Below are 18496 nucleotides of genomic sequence, written 5' to 3' on the forward strand. Positions count from 1 at the left end.
CAGTTGATGCAGGCTGTTGGCTGAGACCTTAGCTGGGGCTGTAATCAGAACACCTGTGTGTAACAGAACACATGGTGCCTTGGATTGCAATAGGCAAGATTCTAAAACAGCCTCCCCACATTCTACCCTAATTCCCAGGACTGTGAACATGAAGGAATACAGCACCCACAATGATACGTTACATGGCAAGGAGGATTTCTCAGATACCATTAAGGTTACCAGGTGGTAGAGTTTGTGTTCATCAGAAGGGAGATTATCTTGGTGGGGTTAATCCATTTGTACTGAGAGAGGAAACCACCCCTCTGTATGAAACTAGGCAACTATGGATTAACTGGGTAACTATGCTTTTGTAGAATGCACCTGAGTAACCATGACAGCTTCTGTAATCTGTCACCAAAGAAGCGTAATGGACTCAGGAAGTCCTCCCAGAGCTCTTTGCTCTCCCTCATCCCTCCACTGCTCTGCTTTGTGTAAATCCTGCTTGCTCTATTCCCAGGGAAACTCCAATGGAATTAAGTCTCATAAATGTAAGAAGAGGTATATAAAGAAAAACACTTCTATTCTGGGCTCTCAAGACTGATAGGAGTCACTCACTGAGCCACCGGCATTAAAGCTGATATGCTCTTTCTTTGTGTGTCAGAGTGTCCTGTTTGGGTATCCCCTAAGTTTCCTGCTTCAGTACAAACCCTTTAAAGCAGTTTTCTCTGGCTGCAGTAAAAGTGAAGTTAGATTTGAGCCATGAACAGGACTTTCTGCAGCAATGCTTGTGAAGTTGGAGAAGACCATGTGGATAGGTCCTGGAGTGGCCTCTAGGGGTCACAAGTGACACCCCACCCCTCACCCCACCCCCCACCCAGCCAAGAGCCAGCAAGACAGTGGGGACCTCAGTCCCGAAACTGCAAGTAACTGATACTTCTGGAAACTGAATGATCTTGGTTTAGGACCCCAAGCCTGAGGAAGGCACGAGCTTGACCAATACTTTGATTTCGACCTTTGAGATCCTATGCAGAGAACCCAGAAAGCCCACCAAACTTTTCATCTACAAAATTATGATAAATGGGCATTATGGGTGTTTTAAAAAAAATTTGTAATGGTAGTAAAATATAGGTAACATAAAATTTACATCTGGAACTATGGACTTTCAAGCTGTCGGAAAACCGATCTCCAGAACTCTTTCATCTTGCAAAACTAAAAATGTACCCATTAAATAAAAACCTCCCCATTTCCCACCCCTCAGCCCCTGGCAAGACCATTTCACTTTCTGTTTCTGTGGATTTGGCTGCTCTAGATTGTTCAAATAAATAGAATCATAAGGTTTGACCTTTTGTCATTGTTTAGCATAATGTTTTCAAGGTTCATCCATACTACAACATGTGCCAGGATTTGCTTCCTTTTTAAGGCTGGGTTGTGTTCCATTGTATGGACACATCACAGTTTGTTGATCTGTCCATCTGTTGGACATTTGGGTTGCTTCCATGTCTTGGCTACTGTGAATAATATGCTGTAAACAGCAATATATATATATATATCACTATATATATATCACTATATATATATATCACTAAGACCCTGCCCTCGATTCTTTTGGATACTTATTCAGAGTGGAGTCACTGGATCGTGTGGGTTTAATTTGGGGGTGGGGAGCACCATACTGTTTTCCATAGCAGCAGCATCGTTACTCCCACTAACAGTGCATAAAGCTTCCAATTTTTCCACGTCCTTGACAACTCTTGTCATTTTCTGGGGTTTTTTCTAGTAGCATCCTAATGGGTGTGCACATGCTATTTGGAGCCTCTCAGTTTGTGGTAATTTGTTTTTAGCACTACGTGTAATTGGGTGAATATTCCCAAGAGAGACAAGCCGTGCTGCATTTATGATCTGGCCTCAGACATCAGGTAGCATGATTTCTGCTGTTTGTGTTTGTCCAGGATCAAGGAAGGGGAGCCACCAGATGCCGGGGCTGTTTGTTACTGTGATGTCACTTTTCTAAGCCTGACTAGCATGGGAGTCTCCAAGGGAATCAGTGGCAGAGGTGGGGGTAGAACCAGTGGCTGTCCAGGTAGATCTTTGGATTCAAGCAGACCTGGGTTTGAAGATGGGGGAGCTTGCTTTTCTCTGCCATGTGAGGACCCAGATCTGCTGTGTGCCCTTGGGCAAGTGTCACAACCTTGCTGAACCTTGTGTTGCCATGTGTAGTCGTTGGACTCTAGGATTGTAAGATGTTACTTTAAGATATGTAAAACATAAGGCATGGTACACTCCACATTTCCAACAGATGGAAGTGTTACCTCCTTGGGTGGTAAAAACTCATCACAATGGTACCACTATTTATCTGTGTTAAAGGACAGGAACCTGAGGCTCACAAAGGGTAAAGGACTGCCAATATGTAATGACTAGTGTTTGAGCCCACATTTGACTGACTCTGGAGGATAGACTTCCCTCTTTTAAATATTAAGAAAATGTGAAAACATACACAAAAGCAAAGAGAATTGTATAATGAGCATTTAGGTCTTAATTTCCCAGAGTCAAAAATTATCTACTTAAGACAACCCTAAAAAAAAGAGAGAGACAGATATGGTACAGCACACACCTATAATCACACTCTAGGAGGCTGAGGCAGGAGGATCACAAGTTTGAGCACAGCCTGAGCAACTTAGCGAGACCCTGTCTCAAATGAAAAATGAAAAAGGGATGGAGACATAGCTCAGTGCAAAGGACCTGGGTTCCATCCCCAGCACCGCAGGAAGTAAATAAATAAATACAATTACCCACACTCTGCCAATTATCTCTACTTGCCTGCCCCTTGCCCTACATTCTTAGCTCCCTTACTGCCTTCTCTCTTTTTCCTCTCCTTTCTTCCTCCCTATTTCCTTGCTCCTTTTCTGTCTCCTCTTTTCTTCTTCCCTTATCCCTTTCTTTTTTTTTTTTTTGGTACCGGGGATCGAACTTGGGTCCTTGTGGTTGTGAGGCAAGCAGTGGAACCACTGAGCTAAATCCCTGGCCCTCCCTTATCCCTTTCACCCTCTCTTCTTCCCTGCTTCTCTTTTTCCTATTTCCATGCTCTCTTGTTCCTTCCTCCTGTTTTGTGCTGCACTATAAAGCAAACCCCAGACATTCTGCATTGCACATGAATACCTGGTGTGCTTCCACGCCTGCGCACACAGCCTCTGTAACCTCTGTAGCCTTTCTAGGAGAAAGACTAAAATACAGACTGCAAACTGGGAATGGTGGCACACGCCTGTGATCCCAGCACTCGGGAGATCACCATGAGTTCGAGGTCAACGTAGGCTACACAGTGAGTTCGAGGCCAACTGAACTACATAGTGAGACCCTGACTTGAAAAAAGAAAGAGAGAGAGAGAGGAGGAAATATGGGGGGGGGGGGTCCTCATCCTCTAGGGGAGATCTTCCCTTACCCATGGGGCTGGGATGCCCTTCTAAAGCCTCCCTAGAAAAATCATATGAAAGTGACTGGCTGGGGCTGGGGATGTGACTCAGAGGTAGAGCTCTTGCCCAGCATGAGTAAGGCCCTGGATCCATCCCCAAAACTAAAAGAAAAATAAGTGACTAATTCAACACAGCTGACAAGCGAGCCTAGCACAGTAATTAAGAGCAAATTTGATACCAGCCTGTGTGGGTTCCCAAATGACTTTCCTAGGTATTTATCCTGTGACCTTGGGTGAGCACCTTGACCTTGGAGTTCCCCAAGTTGACACAAGGACCGAAAGCGGGGTCTCTGCACAGAACCGCTCACGGCATACAAAAGAGCTGGCCAGTTGATGGCAGCTGGGGCCCTCAAGACTGGGGAGGGCGTGGCCTTTGGGTCCTGCAGCCAGTAATCAGACCCCAAAGCCCCTTCTCCCTGCAGGGCCTCCTCTCTGCAGTGTCTGCCCCAAGACATGGGTATAGAGGACCCTGGGGGTGGCAGTGAGGGCCGAAGGAAGGAGGCGTCATCTCTGCCAGCCTGGAGGTCCAGGGGACACGGCCAGGACATGACCCATCTCCACTGAGCCTGGAGCCCATGGGCAGTGCTCAGGAAACATCTGTAGACAGAAGCTGTCATTTAAGGACCATGGCCCAGGAGTCTGCACAGTGAAAGGGACTTTAGGGGTGGGGTGGGGCTGATGGGGCAGAGAATTTAATGTTATTGTACATTTCCAGTTTTCCATAAGGACATAAATGTGAGCATATTATCCAAGTTTTAAAGACTTATAAATGTTTCAAAGCACCCAAAAACAAATACAAGCTGAGCTTGACAGTGCACACCTATAATCCTGCACTCAGAAGGCTGAGGCAGGAGGATTTCAGCAAGTTCAGGGCCAGCCTGGGCTACACAGTGAGATCAAGGGCAGCCTGAACTACATAGCAAGACCCTGTCTCACGCTCTCCCCCCAAAAAATACAGACCAAGAGGTGTCTCTCATTTCTCTCCTGAAAGATAGAATATTACCAAAACAGTTGAAATCCCCAGCGGCCTTTGCCTGGCCACATCTCCTTTCCTCTTTCCTGGCCTGACATAACCTGTCTCCAAACATATTTCTCATTTTGCTACCTACAGTCATGCTTTTAATTTATATTTTATTTTTCACATCCTTTTTTTTTTTTTTTTTAATTTCTTTCTTTATTTTTTGGTACCAGGGATCAAACTTGGGTCCTTGTGCTTGCACAGCAGGCGGTGAAACCACTGAGCTAAATCCCCGGCCCTTTTGTTTTTTATTTTGAGACAGGTTCCCGCTAAGTCCCTAAGTTGTCCAGACTGGGCTTGAACTTGCAGTCCTCCTGTCTCAGAGTGCTGGGATGACAGGCGTGCTCCACCACACCCAGCTTTATGCTTTTAATTAATTATTTTATTTATTTATTTATTTTTGCGGTACCAGGGATCGAATTTAGGACCTTGCACTTGCCAGGCAGGAGTGGCACCACTGAGCTACATCCCCGGCCCTTAAGCTCTTAATTTTTAAGTGAATGCTTTCCTGCTTCCTTTCCTGCTTGGCTCCTCCCTCACCATCTTCTCTCGCTGGCTCCCCACAGGCCTCCATCTCCAGGAATCCTGTTAATAACCAGGTGGATTAGGTGGTTTTCCATCACTGTAGCAAATACCCGAGAGAAATCAACTCAAGAAGAAAGGCTTATTTTGGCTCACACCATTGGGATTCCCGCCCATGACCTATTAACCCCTTCCGCTTGGGCCTGGGGGTCCCACCTCCTCACAGTGTGCCAGGGTGGGATCATGCCTTCCACACTTGAGCCTTGGTGAGATTTTAGATCCAAACTATAGCACCTCTTCCCGTAGTTTCCCAAACTCAAAATTCTCTGGTTCTGGGAGACACAGCAAATACCAAAACCAACAAGTACCAAAAAAATTGTCTTAACCGGAAAGAGTAGTGAGGTGAGAGGCAATGGCCACCGCCAAGTTCTGGCTTGCATATCAGGTACCAAACAAATGACAGGTACCGTACTGGGACAAAATTCCTCATCAAAGTGCGTTGAGTACCAAGTGTGATAAGTTTCAAAGCAGTCAGGTAGCAAGGTATGACTGTAATCCTATATATAGGTTTGGTATATAGAGAGATACACACATGGACATATGGAGAGGGATCTCAAAGTGTAGATACATACGTGTTTTCACACATACAGCTCAATAGAATTAGTTCTTTTATCTTCCAGAAGTAAGATATTAGCCATAGCTCTCTGGATCCTGTTTTACCTTTCCATACCTTACTGAAATCCTCCAAATCATCTGATTTCTCCCTTTCTTTCTCTTTCTCTTTCTCTTTCCTTCCTTCCTTCCTTCCTTCCTTCCTTCCTTCCTTCCTTCCTTCCTTCTTCCTTTCTTCTTTCTCTCTCTCTGTCTCTTTCTTTCTTTCTTTCTTTCTTTCTTTCTTTCTTTCTTTCTTTCTTTCTTTCTTTCTTTCTTTCTTTCCTTCCTTCCTTCTTTTTCTTTCTTTCTTCTTTTTCTCCCAGGACTGGGGATTCAACTCAAGGCCTGAGCTACATCCTCAGTCCTTATTTTTTTTTTTGTACCGGGGATCGAACTCAGGACCCTGGGCCTGCAAGCAGAACTACTGAGCCAAACTCCCGGCCCCATCCTCAGTCCTTTTAAAATATTTTTTATATTCAGATAGAAGTCTCGCCAAGTTTGAGTTATCCAGGCCGGGGTTGAGGTTGTGACCCTCCTGCCTTAGCCCTCCCTAAGTGGCGGGATTTCAGATGTGCACCATGCCTGTCTGACTGATTCCTCCTTTTTTTTTTTTTAAGGGTAGGAAAAATTTATTGGGAGAAGGAAAGCTTCTGCCTAAGAGAGACAGAAGGGGGACCGGAAAGTGGGTTGCCCCGATTCCTCCTTTTTAACAGCTGTCTCGAATGGTTTTCACTGACTACAGTGTGGATGAACGAATGTTTATTCATTCATTGACCCACTGTGGGAAATTCAGTTTCCATTTATTTTCCTGTCCATTGTAGGAAACGCATGTAATTTCTTTTTTTCTTCCTACCGCAATGAGAGGTTCAGCTGTAAACATCACGATGACAGCATGATAGTATATTATCTGTTATGTGTCTACACGTCATAAATAATTTCCAATAACCTCAACAAGCTTGGATGACATACCCCTCTCATGGATTTAATGAGAAATCTAAAATGTATAATGAAGTGATATGGAAAGTTCCAGTGAAAAATTAAAAGTAAGACCCTGGACATCCCTCCTCCCTGCAGATGGACTCCAGGAGCAATAGGTAAAGCTCTGCAGTCCTGTGAGTGTTTGGGGTAGATTGCCAAGCCCCAGTGCAGGGAGAAGGGAATGTGTGTATTTGATTCACAACAGATGAAGTCTGCTTGGCCTCAGGTGTTTTCTTCTTGAGCCTTTCTGCATGGGGAACACAGTTTCTCTCTGTCAGGCAGAATCTGACAACCCACCCTCCTCCGTCCCTCCTCCTACCCCATCTCCTTGAACCTTTGGAGGTAACAGTTTGGGGTTCTGACCAATGACCTTCTGAGTCCCATGAGGCCTGATAGAAAAGTCTCTGAGGGGCTGGGGATTTACCTCAGTGGTTCTGCCACCTGCCTCGCAAGCACAAGGTCCTGAGTTTGAACTCTGGTACCAAAAAAAAAAGTCTCTGAAGCAGGAGGATGTCAAGTTCTATGCCAACCCAGGAAATTTAGCGAGACTTGTTTCAAAAACAAAAATCATGAACTCCTGTAATAGGGGTACAGGTATATAGAGAGTAAGGGCCACGCATGTCTTACCACTGCATCAATGTGCCTGACCTGGAAGGTAGCAGTATTTGAATGGGTGGATGAATGAATGAATGAACAGATACCTGGGGACCAACTTCAGGTTTGCCCAGAGTTATGAGGAATGGAGAGACAGTGAAGGTCACAAGGTGGAGACATCCCTGGGCGAGTGCTTGAGGATTTCTAAGAGACAGAGGGAGGAAGGACAGGGAAGTTAAGGAGAAGCAGGAGTGGGCAAGAGAAATGGAAGAAGAAAGGCCGAGCTCTGAGCCTTGTGAGGGACACGGTCCAGGGACTGTCATGATTCCTGTTCTATCTCCAGACTCCCCCAGCCATGGCCCGGCACAAACCAGGGGTCCGTAAAGCATGTGCTAAATGCTTGAAAGAATGATAAGGGATTCTAAGACGCGACGAAAACACTAGCTGTGAGCTGATTTCTGTTAAAGCAGGGTGCATGCTTTTCCTTTTGCTTCTGGCATCGACACGGGTGACATGGCACTGGCCTTTACTTCGAATTTTGATATTTTGTTCAGCAAAACTCCATGGATTTTTTTACATCTGTCTGTTAAAATATTGCATTAATATATTCATCTTGATCACTGGGTGCTTTGGCAGCCCCTTAGTTTGGTGCCCAAGGCCGCTGCCTCAGTCCTTGGGCCCACTTCTGACCAGGTTGTACCATGGGATGCAGAAGGACCCCTCGTTCCGGGCTGATTTCTCACAAGTCTGTGGCTTGGCAGGGCGAGGTTAAAAGATTGAACTTTCTGCAGCAGGCTTGTGCTGATTCCTGCTGGGACTCCTGCACCTGCCTTGGCTCCCCCGGGTCTCCAGGCAACTCTCTCCCCACCTTATCCCTGGAGAGCCTGTGTTTCCCCAGACCCTGAGTCTGTGGGGACAGGTGTCGGCCGTCTCGGGCACCAAGGGGTCCTGAACATCAACATCTTGGCACGGCCGAAGTGTGTGTTGCCTCAACTTCCCCCTGGTTGGGCAAAGCCACCTCTGTCATTGCCGTGTCCTCAGCCTGGCCCAGACACAAATGCCTTCACCTTCCTTGGTTCTAAAATGCACTTTAAAATTTTTTATTTTTCAAGTGGGACTGCAGATTGAACCCAAAGCCTTCACTTTAAGCTATATCCCCAGCCTTTCCCTCCTTTTTTTTTTGGTTTTCTGAGACAGGATCTCACTATGTAATTTAGGCTAGCCTTAAACTTATACTGAGTAGCCCAGGCTGGCCTGGAACTCAGGGCAATCCTCCTGCCTCAGCCTCCCAAGTGCTGGGATTACAGGCATGTGCCACCACGCCTGGCATTCCCCTCCTTTACTCAGCCAAGGTGTCCTGTTAAGTTGGCCACCCTGGACTCAAACTTGCAACCTTTCTGTTTTGGGCCCACAGAGTGTTGGGATTACAAGTGTGCACTCTTTTCTTTGTGCTGTAAAAATTCTGAAATCAGGAAGTCACAGCTGATGGCATCTTAACAATCGCTATCAGCCAGGAAGCCATTGTCTAGCGGTCACTACTTGGATGTGACACTCACGTCAATAGCTCAGAGGCAAACGGGTGTCCAAAGAGTGAGGCTCCGCTGTTCCAGGGCCTGCTGAGCCCATTTATTTCCCTATTTCTATGCATAGCAGAGGGAGGCAAGATAAGAATCTGTATTTTCTAAGTAAGTTTAGCAAGAGCTCTTTCAGTAAGTGTAAAATAGAAATCTGAAGTGATAAGGAAAAATCAGGTCATCATTCTATGGATAGCATCTTCTTTCTTTGTTAGTGGGACCAGAAAAGCTGTGCCTGACACCCAGTAGCACCTTAGATTTGGTTATATGCAGAAGCTGTGGAAGAAAGGAAGGAAGGAATAAATAAATGCCCCTCATTTGTCTCTGTCTTCTCTTTACCAGTCTGGGGTCATAGCTTTGTCTGCTCTGCTTTGTTTTCGGTGCTGGGGGTGGAACACAGGGCCTCCTGCATGCCAAGCACATGCTATACCACTGGGCACACCCTGGCCCCAGCTCCTGGGTTTTATGTCTGCCTTGGGAGACACCCAGGAGAACCAAGTTTTAGTCCCTCTTAAATGGGTTACTCTGACTCACGTGCTTTGTTTTTTAATTATTTGGTTTTTTGAGATAGGGTGTCACTATGTAGCCCAGGTTGGCCTGGAACTTGCAGTGACCCTCCTGCCTCAGCCTCCCAAGTGCTGGGATTGCAGGTGTCCGGCCCACGCCCGGTGTGATGTACTTCCAGCAGTGTCCTGCGCCTTGTGAACACTCAGGAAGTTATGTGATTGTAAGCATCAGCCCTGCTCTAGTGTGTGATTGTCTCGGTTGCTTGAGTTTTCTCGAAGGAAATGCATGAGTCACATCTTGAACCAGTACAGACTCTGGCCACGGGTCAAGAGTGAACACGTTTGTGGAATTGATATCAGGACTTCCAAAATGATATAAGGGCGATGTTCTAACTCCCAACCTGTTAGATGTCCAATAAACCGAGTTCATTTTCTCTAAAATCAAAGAATGAATCTAGGAACAATGGAGGTTAAGAGTAGGAAATATTTATTGAGGGGGAAAGATACAGCTCCCGAGAGGCAGGAGGAGGCCTGAAAGTGGGTTGCCGACGACCCTTCTTCTCAGAGGAAGCTTTATAGAGCACAGCCATGTGGGTACAGCATGGGTTACGGCTATGATCAGCCAGTAAGGTGATAGGTAATAGTGACCACTTAGGTAATAGTGACCCAACGGGGAAGCAGGGCACGTAGCAAGTGCGCATGGAAAGAACAAGGGCCTTCTCGGGGAAGGGATGAGTCCGGGGGTCTTGGTCACCCATCAAGGTGACTGATGTCCCGCTGGGCTTTATTAGACCAGGTGCTACCACTTCTCTCAGGTCTCGCCATTCAGTCTTTATCCTGAGGCCTGGCCTCCAAGGGATGCCACACTTGTACTGTGTTTTCATCTTTGCCCTGACTCCCTCAAGGGCCTAGTCCTGTGACCACCTAGAATATCCGACCTAACTTAGCTGTCTAGAACAGAATGCCCAAATAACTGAGTGGACTGTCGGACAAGTGGATGTCCTCTCTCTGCGAGGGGTCTCTGGGTGGCCGGGTTCTTCAGCCTGGATGTGACCCCCTAGCTCACTCCTACCCACCCTTCAGACCTCAGTTCTGGTGCCTCCTCCTCCTGGATGCCCAAGCTGGCTCAGGCACCCACTCTGTGTTCCCAGGCCCCTGCAGGGGCCCCCAGCCCAGTCTGCTGCATTATCTAGCGATGGCTCCCACAACCCCGCTGAATGCTGAAGCCCCGGGACAGAGCTGGGTGCTGTCTTGGTCTTTGCTGTGTTCCAGGCACCCGGCCCAGGATGGGGCCTGAGAGCTGTGCACTGTTTGATGGGTGGAGGGGAAAGAGGGGGCTTGGCAGGAGGCGGGGTGTGGCCTCTCCGAAGCCATGGATGCGAACGCGCAGGCACCCTGCACTCTGTCTGGGCCCCTGGCCCGGAGTCCCCAGGGCAGTGCCTGGGTTTGCTGCACCTCTGGGGCTCAGAGCTGGAGCCTGGACTAACACGCTTCAGGAGTGGATACGTGGGTTCCAGGGCACCGTGAAACCTGTGCTTCTCAGTCTGGGAGCCTGTGCGGCTCAACGTGGGTCTCCCTCTTTGTCACCCCGATGCTACTTTAAAGGTCATAACACAGAGGAGGGTTGCAGGGTGGAGAGAGGTGCTGTACGGGGTCCCACCTGTGGGGACTGAGGAACACAGGCTGGGGTGGGCAGAAGAAGACAAGTTGTGCAGGAGGTGGAGGGAGGCTGGGCCCTCTGTCCGGTGTAGCTGCTACCCTGAGTCACCATGGTCCTCGAGTCCTGGCTAGGGCCAGTCAGGGTGGCACTGGTGGGGACCTTGAGGGTAGTTTTACACCAAGCCCTCTTCCTTGGATCCCAGCCATCCCCGGCCAAGCTAAACCGCGACGCCAGGGTGTGTGTGACGTCCACATAGAAGGGCCAATGAGTGACCAGGAAATGGAATCTTCTTTCAGGCAGGTTGATCTCAGTGCACCTGATGGACAAAGAGGGGGTCCAGAACAGCACGTGCCGCCATGTAAGGAAACAAAGACTTCACTGTGTATCACATTTGTAATCTTTCCTTAGGTCTCAGACCCAAAGCGATCCCACAGAACAGTGACATTGTAAGGTGGCGCTTGGTGCGCTTCCTTCTGCTGCCCAGCCAACTGGCCATCTAACTCCAGAGCACACAGTGTTCCGGGCTGGGCTGCTGTAGCCCACAGCCCAGTGATATCAGGAAGGCAAATGTTCTTTAAAGACCCTCCTGCCTTGGGCTGAGACCTGGTTTGGTTTTTTTTTTTGGTACCAGCGATTGAACTCGGGTCCCTGTGCTTGCGCAGCAGGCAGCGAAACCACTGAGCTAAATCCCTGACCTGTTTGTTTATTTTTTATACAAAGTCTCGCTACACAGTTCAGACTAGCCTTGAACCTTGAACTCACTATGCTGCCCAGGTTGGCCTCAAACTCACAGTGATCCTCTTGCCTCAGCCTCCCGTGTGCTGGGATTACAGGTATGCGCCACTGCTCAGCCTGAGACCTGCTTTAAATTAAGAATTTATCTTTTTTAAGTTTCTTACATGACTCAAGCCCCTAAGGAAACCAGGGCCATGTGAAAAGGACAGGAAGACATTTTGGAACTCCTAAGTAACTTCTAAGTAAAATGTTGATAAGCATCATAATTACCCCAGTTCCCTAACCTCCAAGAGTAACTCGCTTTCGGTGCAGATGCCTTTGTGGCCCAAGCCACCTTCTTGCTTGAAGGGCGGCTACTTTATGATAAATTCTACCTATTCTTTTTTGGGTTTTTTGGGTACCAGGGATCGAACTTGGGTCCTTACGCAAGGCAGGTGGCGGAACCACTGAGCTAAATCCCAGGCCCCTTATTCTACCTATTCTTCTGGTGGCCTGTGTGTCTTGATGGAATTGTTTTATCAAGAGCACAAAGAACAGAGAACCAAGGGAGTGAAGGTCCTGTTCCTCGATGCGTCAGGATCTGATGCCCTGGGTGGGGGTGAAGTGGTCAGCAGGGTCAGGCCTCGGATGCCAGACTGTGCAGGGGGCCTGAGTCCTGGAGGCCACAGAGGTTTTGGAACAAGTTGGAAAGATCCCTCCTGGGCTTACCGGGGGACCGAGGGCCCAGTGTGACCAGGCGGTGACCTCCCCAGCCACTGGGGGTGGGTTCCTGCCCCCCCCCGCCTCTGACATCATGGTGACATTATTGAACCAGGCCTGGCTGACCAATAGGTCGCTGCCTGCTGCTATAATGGGGCCTAGCAACAGGGGCTGCTGGAGGCTAACAGAGAGGACTCGCGCCAGGGGAGAGTGTGGGGAGGGGGAGACTGCAGGGCAGGTGAGTCTCCAAGTGCAGGGCTCTCTGCTGTGCCCCCACAGGGGGTGTGCAGAGGCAGGGGCTTCTGGAGGTGCCAGTCCTGACCCCCTCAGCACTAACTCCAGCCCCCCGGCCACCATCTTGTCTGGGCCCCTGGGCTCCCACCCTGCCCTCCCCAAGACCCTGTCCTGAGGTGGCTTAGGGGAGGGTGGGGCTCAAGGGGGTAGGAGGATCAGGTCTGGAAGGACCAAAGGAATGAGGACAAATTTGTGCGGTTGGGTGGTGAGGGAGGGAGGGCAGTGGAGGATGGGGTGGGGGCAGGGAGGCAAAGCCTGTGGAGGCAAGGCACCCAAGGGCCTGGGCTTGAGTCCTGCGCGTTCCTCTGAGGGGGCGATGACACCGTCTCCTCTGGGCCTCGGCCCCTCTCCCTGTCAGGTGGGGACAGGATCCTCCACAGGAGCGCCTCCCAGGATTCTGAGGATGTGTTTGGAGGTGATAGGCCAGAGTGAGGAGGAAGGGGTCTGGGGAGAGACCTTCACAAAGGCCCCAGGAGGTGCGAGGGTAAACTGAGGCCCAGGAGGCAAAGGCCCAGCTATGTTGGCCACGGTAGGGCTGGGGTTGAATGAGGGCAATTCCCAAGGCCCAGCTTCTTCCACAGGCAGAACCAAGACTATGTTCAAAGTTGGCCCAAGGTTAAAGACCCAGGATCCATGACAGCCTCTTCGGTAGGGCAGGATTCTCTCCTAGCTGAGGCAGCTGAGGCAAGGACTTGCTCAGAGTCACACAGTTAAGACTATTAATGCTGGGCCGGGGATTTAGCTCAGTGGTTTCACTGCCTGTTGCGCAAGCACAAGGACCCAAATTCGATCCCTGGTACCAAAAAAAAGAATATTAATGCTTTCTTTTTTGTACTGGGGATTAAATCCAAGGCCTTGGCACTGAGCCACATGCCCGACCCTTTTTTTTTTTCTTATTTTGAGATGAGGGTCTCCCTAAATTCCCCAGGCTGCACTTGAACTTGTGATCCTCCTGCCTCAGCCTCCAAGGGTGCTAGGATTACAGGCATGTGCCACCACACCCGGCACCTAGGAATACTAATAGTGAGCTCGATGTTGCTGCTGCTGCTCCTGCTGCTGCAAGTACCAGAGCACCTGCTCTGGGCAGGGCGTTGTAAGCGCTTTGAATGTCTGAACTCATGCAGTTCTCGGTAATGCCAGGAGAGAGTTAGTTTGCTCCTGTCAGAGTTATTATCTACTTCTTACAGGTGAGGCCAGGGAGGCAGAGACAAAGTCACTCGCCCCATCTCTCAGGAAGCGTGGGGCAGAGACAGGGTGTGCTCTGGGCCTGGGTCCCCTTCCTGACAGGGGAGCAGAAGCCAGGCTGACCTCTGGCTGGGCCAAGCCACAGTCTGGGAGCAGGGCTGCAGCCCTTCCTGTGGAGCCCTGGGCTCGTGGTGTGCAAACCCCAGACCAACATGAGACTGTGGAGGCCCTGGTCCAAAAATCATAGAGTCTCAGCTGGTGTCAGCAGCGTAGTAAGCCAGGCACTGGGCCCAACGTGACACACACACTCATAAAGCTGGCCCTGTTCCTCGGTTACTCCCCAGACCCTGACAGCACCCCAGGATGCTGCTCAGGCATCATGCCCGCTACCCAGAGAAGCAAGCAAGCACAGAGAGGCATTCATTCTGTCCTAGATCACACAGCAAGTTAGCAGTACAGATGAGATGTGTACCTCAGGCCTTTGAGACTCCAAAGCTACCTAATGTGTGTGCCCAGTGTATGCCGGGTTCCTGAGGAGGAGAGGGCTGTGGGTTGCAGAGGGGCTGCCTCACATCCTTGATACCCCTCTTTCTGCCCACCCCAAGGCCCACGAGGTGTGTGACCAGCTCTCTTCTCCTCCAAAGACGTTGAGGATCACATCCTGTGACTCCCTTGTCCCCTGCTGCTCTCTCAACCACGGGTCACCATGGCTACTCTCAAGTTGCCGGCCGTGCCTGGGGAGGAGAGCACCATCCTTATGAACAAGGAAGAGCTGGAGGCCTTGCGCACAGCCTTCGAGTCTGGCGACATTCCCCAAGCCACCTCTCGCCTTCGAGAGCTGCTGGCCTCCTTGGACAACATCCGGCTGGAGGTGGGCGTCATAGGCGAGTTGGGGGCCGGCAAGTCGTCCCTCATCAATGCCCTGCGTGGCCTGGGGGCCGAGGACCCTGGCGCGGCCCTCACGGGTGTCGTGGAGACCATGATGCAGCCCTCTCCCTACCCACACCCGCAGCTTTCCGATGTGATGCTGTGGGACCTCCCAGGGGCTGGCTCTCCGGGCTGCCCAGCCAACAAGTACCTGAAGCAGGTGGACTTTAGCTGCTACGACTTCTTCCTGCTGGTGTCGCCCCGCTGCTGCGGGGCCGTGGAGACCCGCCTGGCCTCTGAGATCCTGCACCAGGGCAAGAAGTTCTACTTCGTGCGCACCAAGGTGGACGAGGAACTGGTGGCCACATGCAGCCAGCGGCCCTCGGGCTTCAGCAAGGCCACTGTCCTCCAGGAGATCTGAGACCACTGTGCGGAGCGGCTTCGGGCAGTCGGCGTGCCCGACCCCCGCCTCTTCCTCGTGTCCAACCTCTAGCCATCCTGCGATGACTTCCCAATGCTCGTGTCCACCTGGGAGCATGACCTGCCTGCCCACCGGTGCCACGCTGGCCAGCTGTCGCTGCCCGATATCTCGCTGGAGGCCCTACAGCAGAAGAAGGCCATGCTCCGGGAGCAAGTGCTCAGGACGGCCCTGGTGTCGGGCATCATCCAGGCCCTGCCTGTGCCAGGGCTGGCAGCCGCCTACGACGATGCCCTGCTCATCCGCTCACTGCGCGCCTACCACCGCAGCTTCGGCCTGGATGACGACTCGCTGGCCAAGCTGGCCGAACAGGTGGGCAAGCAGCCGGGCGACCTGCTCTCCGTCACCCGCTCCCTGCTAGCCAACGAGGTCTCGCCGGAGACCGTCCTGCGGCTCTACTCACCGTCGGCCGATGGCGCCATGAAGGTGGCCCGTGCCTTTGAGAGGGGCATCCCTACGTTCGGCACACTGGTGGCTGGTGGCATCAGCTTCGGCACCGTCTACACCATGCTCCAGGGCTGCCTCAATGAGTTGGCTGAGGATGCCCATCGGGTCCGTATCAAGGCCCTGGAGGAGGACGAGCTCCAGCGGGACATCAGCCTGGAGGCGGCTGCTGACAGTGGCATGGAAAAGCGGGGATCTGGGGAGGGAGGCAGCGAGGAAGCCCTACTCACGACCCGCCGGAAGGTTGGCCTTCTCCTCAAGTACATTCTCAAGAGCTGGAAGAAATGCGACTTATCAGAAGAAAAATAAAAGTGCAGGCTGTCCCCACCTCGCCCACAAGCCAAGCCTTACTAAAATGCCAAGCCAACCAGGCAACCAAACAAGGCTGATGTTGTACCAATGAGAGCCACAGTTGCTGAAGTGGGGAGGGGCCGTGGAGGGGCAGGCGCTGACCCTGGGTTTGGGGGAGCAGCAGAGGTTGAAGTGTGGATGGTGGCCTTGGCGGGGTCTCTCCCCACCAGTGTCCTTAAATCCACTTCTGCAGAGGCAGCCAGTGGGTGCCCGGGGTTGGCACAAGGGTCCCTAGCAACTGCTGCCTGGAAATGACGGTGGGTGGGGTGGTGGGAAGGGAGGGACGGACATCGAGGGGTCCCCTCCATGTGGACTGGGGGGGAGACAGATGAGTGCCAGGTGAGGGAGAGCTGACAGCATCCGTGATCAGGGAAGGAGCGCAGAGGTGGGGGCAGCTTGGAGTCTCCTTCAGAAAGATGACATCGGGTGCCTGTGATGGGGAGGAATCTTGAGCCAAGTCTGGCGCTCCCTGTGCCTGTTTGGCTGTACGGGTATGGGTGTGAAGAGCGAGGGTCTGAGAGTGTGGACCACTCTGTGTGCGTGTGTGTGTGTGTGTGTGTGTGTGTGTGTGTGACTGACAGGGTTTGTGCCACACGAGAGGTAAGGGTAGCTGTCAGGCCCAAGTGTCCCAGTGAGACCAAACTCCTAAGTCCCTGGCCCTGTGCCTGGCAGATGTGCTTGCGCGTGGGTGTTGTGTCACAAAGGTGATTCAAACACACTCACACCTCCCTATGCCTGAAATCCTGCCTGCCGAGTGACAGGTCACATAGGTGCGAATAAACTACCAGACTGGGGGTGCAGCCAGACTGGGGTTGCCCCAAGGACTTCTGTGGGCTGGGACAAGGGTCAGAGAGGGCTGGGTTTAAGTGCAGTAAAGGGGTGGACGCAGAATGGGGCAGCACTATGGGAAGAATTGCCCGTGGTGTTCTTGCTGGTACTAGGAACTGAACTCCGGGCCTTTGCACTGAGCTACATATTCAGCCCTCCCTCCTTTTGTTTATTTGAGACAGGATCTCACTAACTCACCAAGTTGTCTAAGCGGAGACTGATTTTGCCATCCTCCTGTCTCAGCCTCCCAGGGTGCTGGGAGTGCCGGCGTGTGCCACCATGCCTGGCTTGGGGCCCACCATCTTGGGTAGTGAATAAAGAAGCTGCCAGAGGTGAAGGAGCTGGAGGGCAGGAGCTTCCCCGAGGGCATGAGCTAATTCACTGTCATGCACAGCCAGCTAGGAAAAGGCCCAGAGTAGTTTAAGAATGGGGATCCAGGGGCTGTACAGTAGATGAGGGCTCAGATTTGTGGCTCTAGGCCTCAGCCGGGCAGCGGAAGGCTGTCAGGCTCACTTTCAGCTTCAGCAGCCTGGAGAGCAGAACATGACATGGGCCTCAGTCTGGAGAGTCCTCTAACGCCTGGCAGGGTATAGGGAAGGTGGCTGCCTCCACGGAGCAGTTGCTCTGGAGCTGAGTTCTCCCTCTCCCAGACTCTGTGTCTTCTACCACATAGGGCTGAGCACACACTGGTGCCGGATGGGGACCACAGGGTGAGGGAGTTGGTGTCACTCCCAGTGCGCACATTTACTTCCCGAGAGCTTCCTGGGGGTGGGGGTGGGGGGTGATTCTGGCCTCCTTTTGAAGCCTTAGATCACCTGACACTGGGAAACAGTTCTCCACTGAGGGTCTGCTGTTACCTAGGGGATTATGCTTTGCAAAAGGAGTTCCCTCTTCCAGGGGGCCTCTCCACCAGCTCGGCCAGGACTACCCAGGGTTCATGTAACTCCTTCTGCAACAAAAGGAGTGTGGAGAATCATGGTAGGGGAATCCCAGACGCCCCTCAGATAATGCTTTCCAAATCTAGGTTTTTTTGTTTTTGTGGTACTGAGTATCGAACTTAAGAACTTTGCACTGAGCTACATCTCCAGCCTTTTTAAAAATTTTGAGACAGGTTCTAGCTAAGTTATTAAATTGCCCAGGGTGGGCTCGAACTTGCAACCCTCCTGTCTCAGCCTTCCAGAGTGCTGGGATTACAGGTGTGCACCGCCACACCCGGCTCAAATTCATGCTCCAAACCAGCTGACATCCCCTGTGCTGTGACATCAATGACACCATGCCACACACAGCTTGCCCCAGCCCGGTGTCAGGCTGGGCCAGAAAGGTCCGGATGCGTGTCACTTGCTCTCACTACTGGTGCTGAAGTTAAGAGGGACACAGTGCATTGTCTCCTCTGTTCCCTCCACTCCCTCAGCCACTGGTCCCATATCCTGTCCCTTCCATTGCTCTCTCCCTTCCCCAACCCCAGTCCACCTCAGACCTCACCTCTCCTGCCTCAGCCTCCGGAGGCCACAGAAGGAACATTTTCTCCTCCTGCTCAAGCCACCTGAAGCTGCTCACAGGAAATCAGGGTGCCCAGCTGCCTGAACCTGTGTAACAGCAAAGCTGAGTCCGTGCTCCTCTGAAGAGTCCGTGCTCCTCTGAAGAGTCGGGTCTCCCTCCATCCA

At 51.4% G+C, this 18496-nt stretch overlaps 1 protein-coding gene across 1 annotated transcript; it reads left to right on the forward strand.

Moving 5' to 3' along the window:
* Nucleotides 1–12571: 12571 nt before the first annotated feature.
* Nucleotides 12572–16023, forward strand: Irgc (immunity related GTPase cinema). Its single transcript, XM_004921220.3, is given in 2 exon segments — nucleotides 12572–12623; nucleotides 14470–16023. A coding segment is annotated over 1 exon segment (1392 nt). The 5' UTR covers nucleotides 12572–12623; nucleotides 14470–14570; the 3' UTR covers nucleotides 15963–16023.
* Nucleotides 16024–18496: the final 2473 nt, after the last annotated feature.

The sequence above is a fragment of the Heterocephalus glaber genome, unplaced genomic scaffold (assembly GCF_053883595.1).
Source record: "Heterocephalus glaber isolate CG9 unplaced genomic scaffold, H.glaber_assembly_v1.0 deba00001744, whole genome shotgun sequence".
NCBI lineage: Eukaryota > Metazoa > Chordata > Mammalia > Rodentia > Bathyergidae > Heterocephalus > Heterocephalus glaber.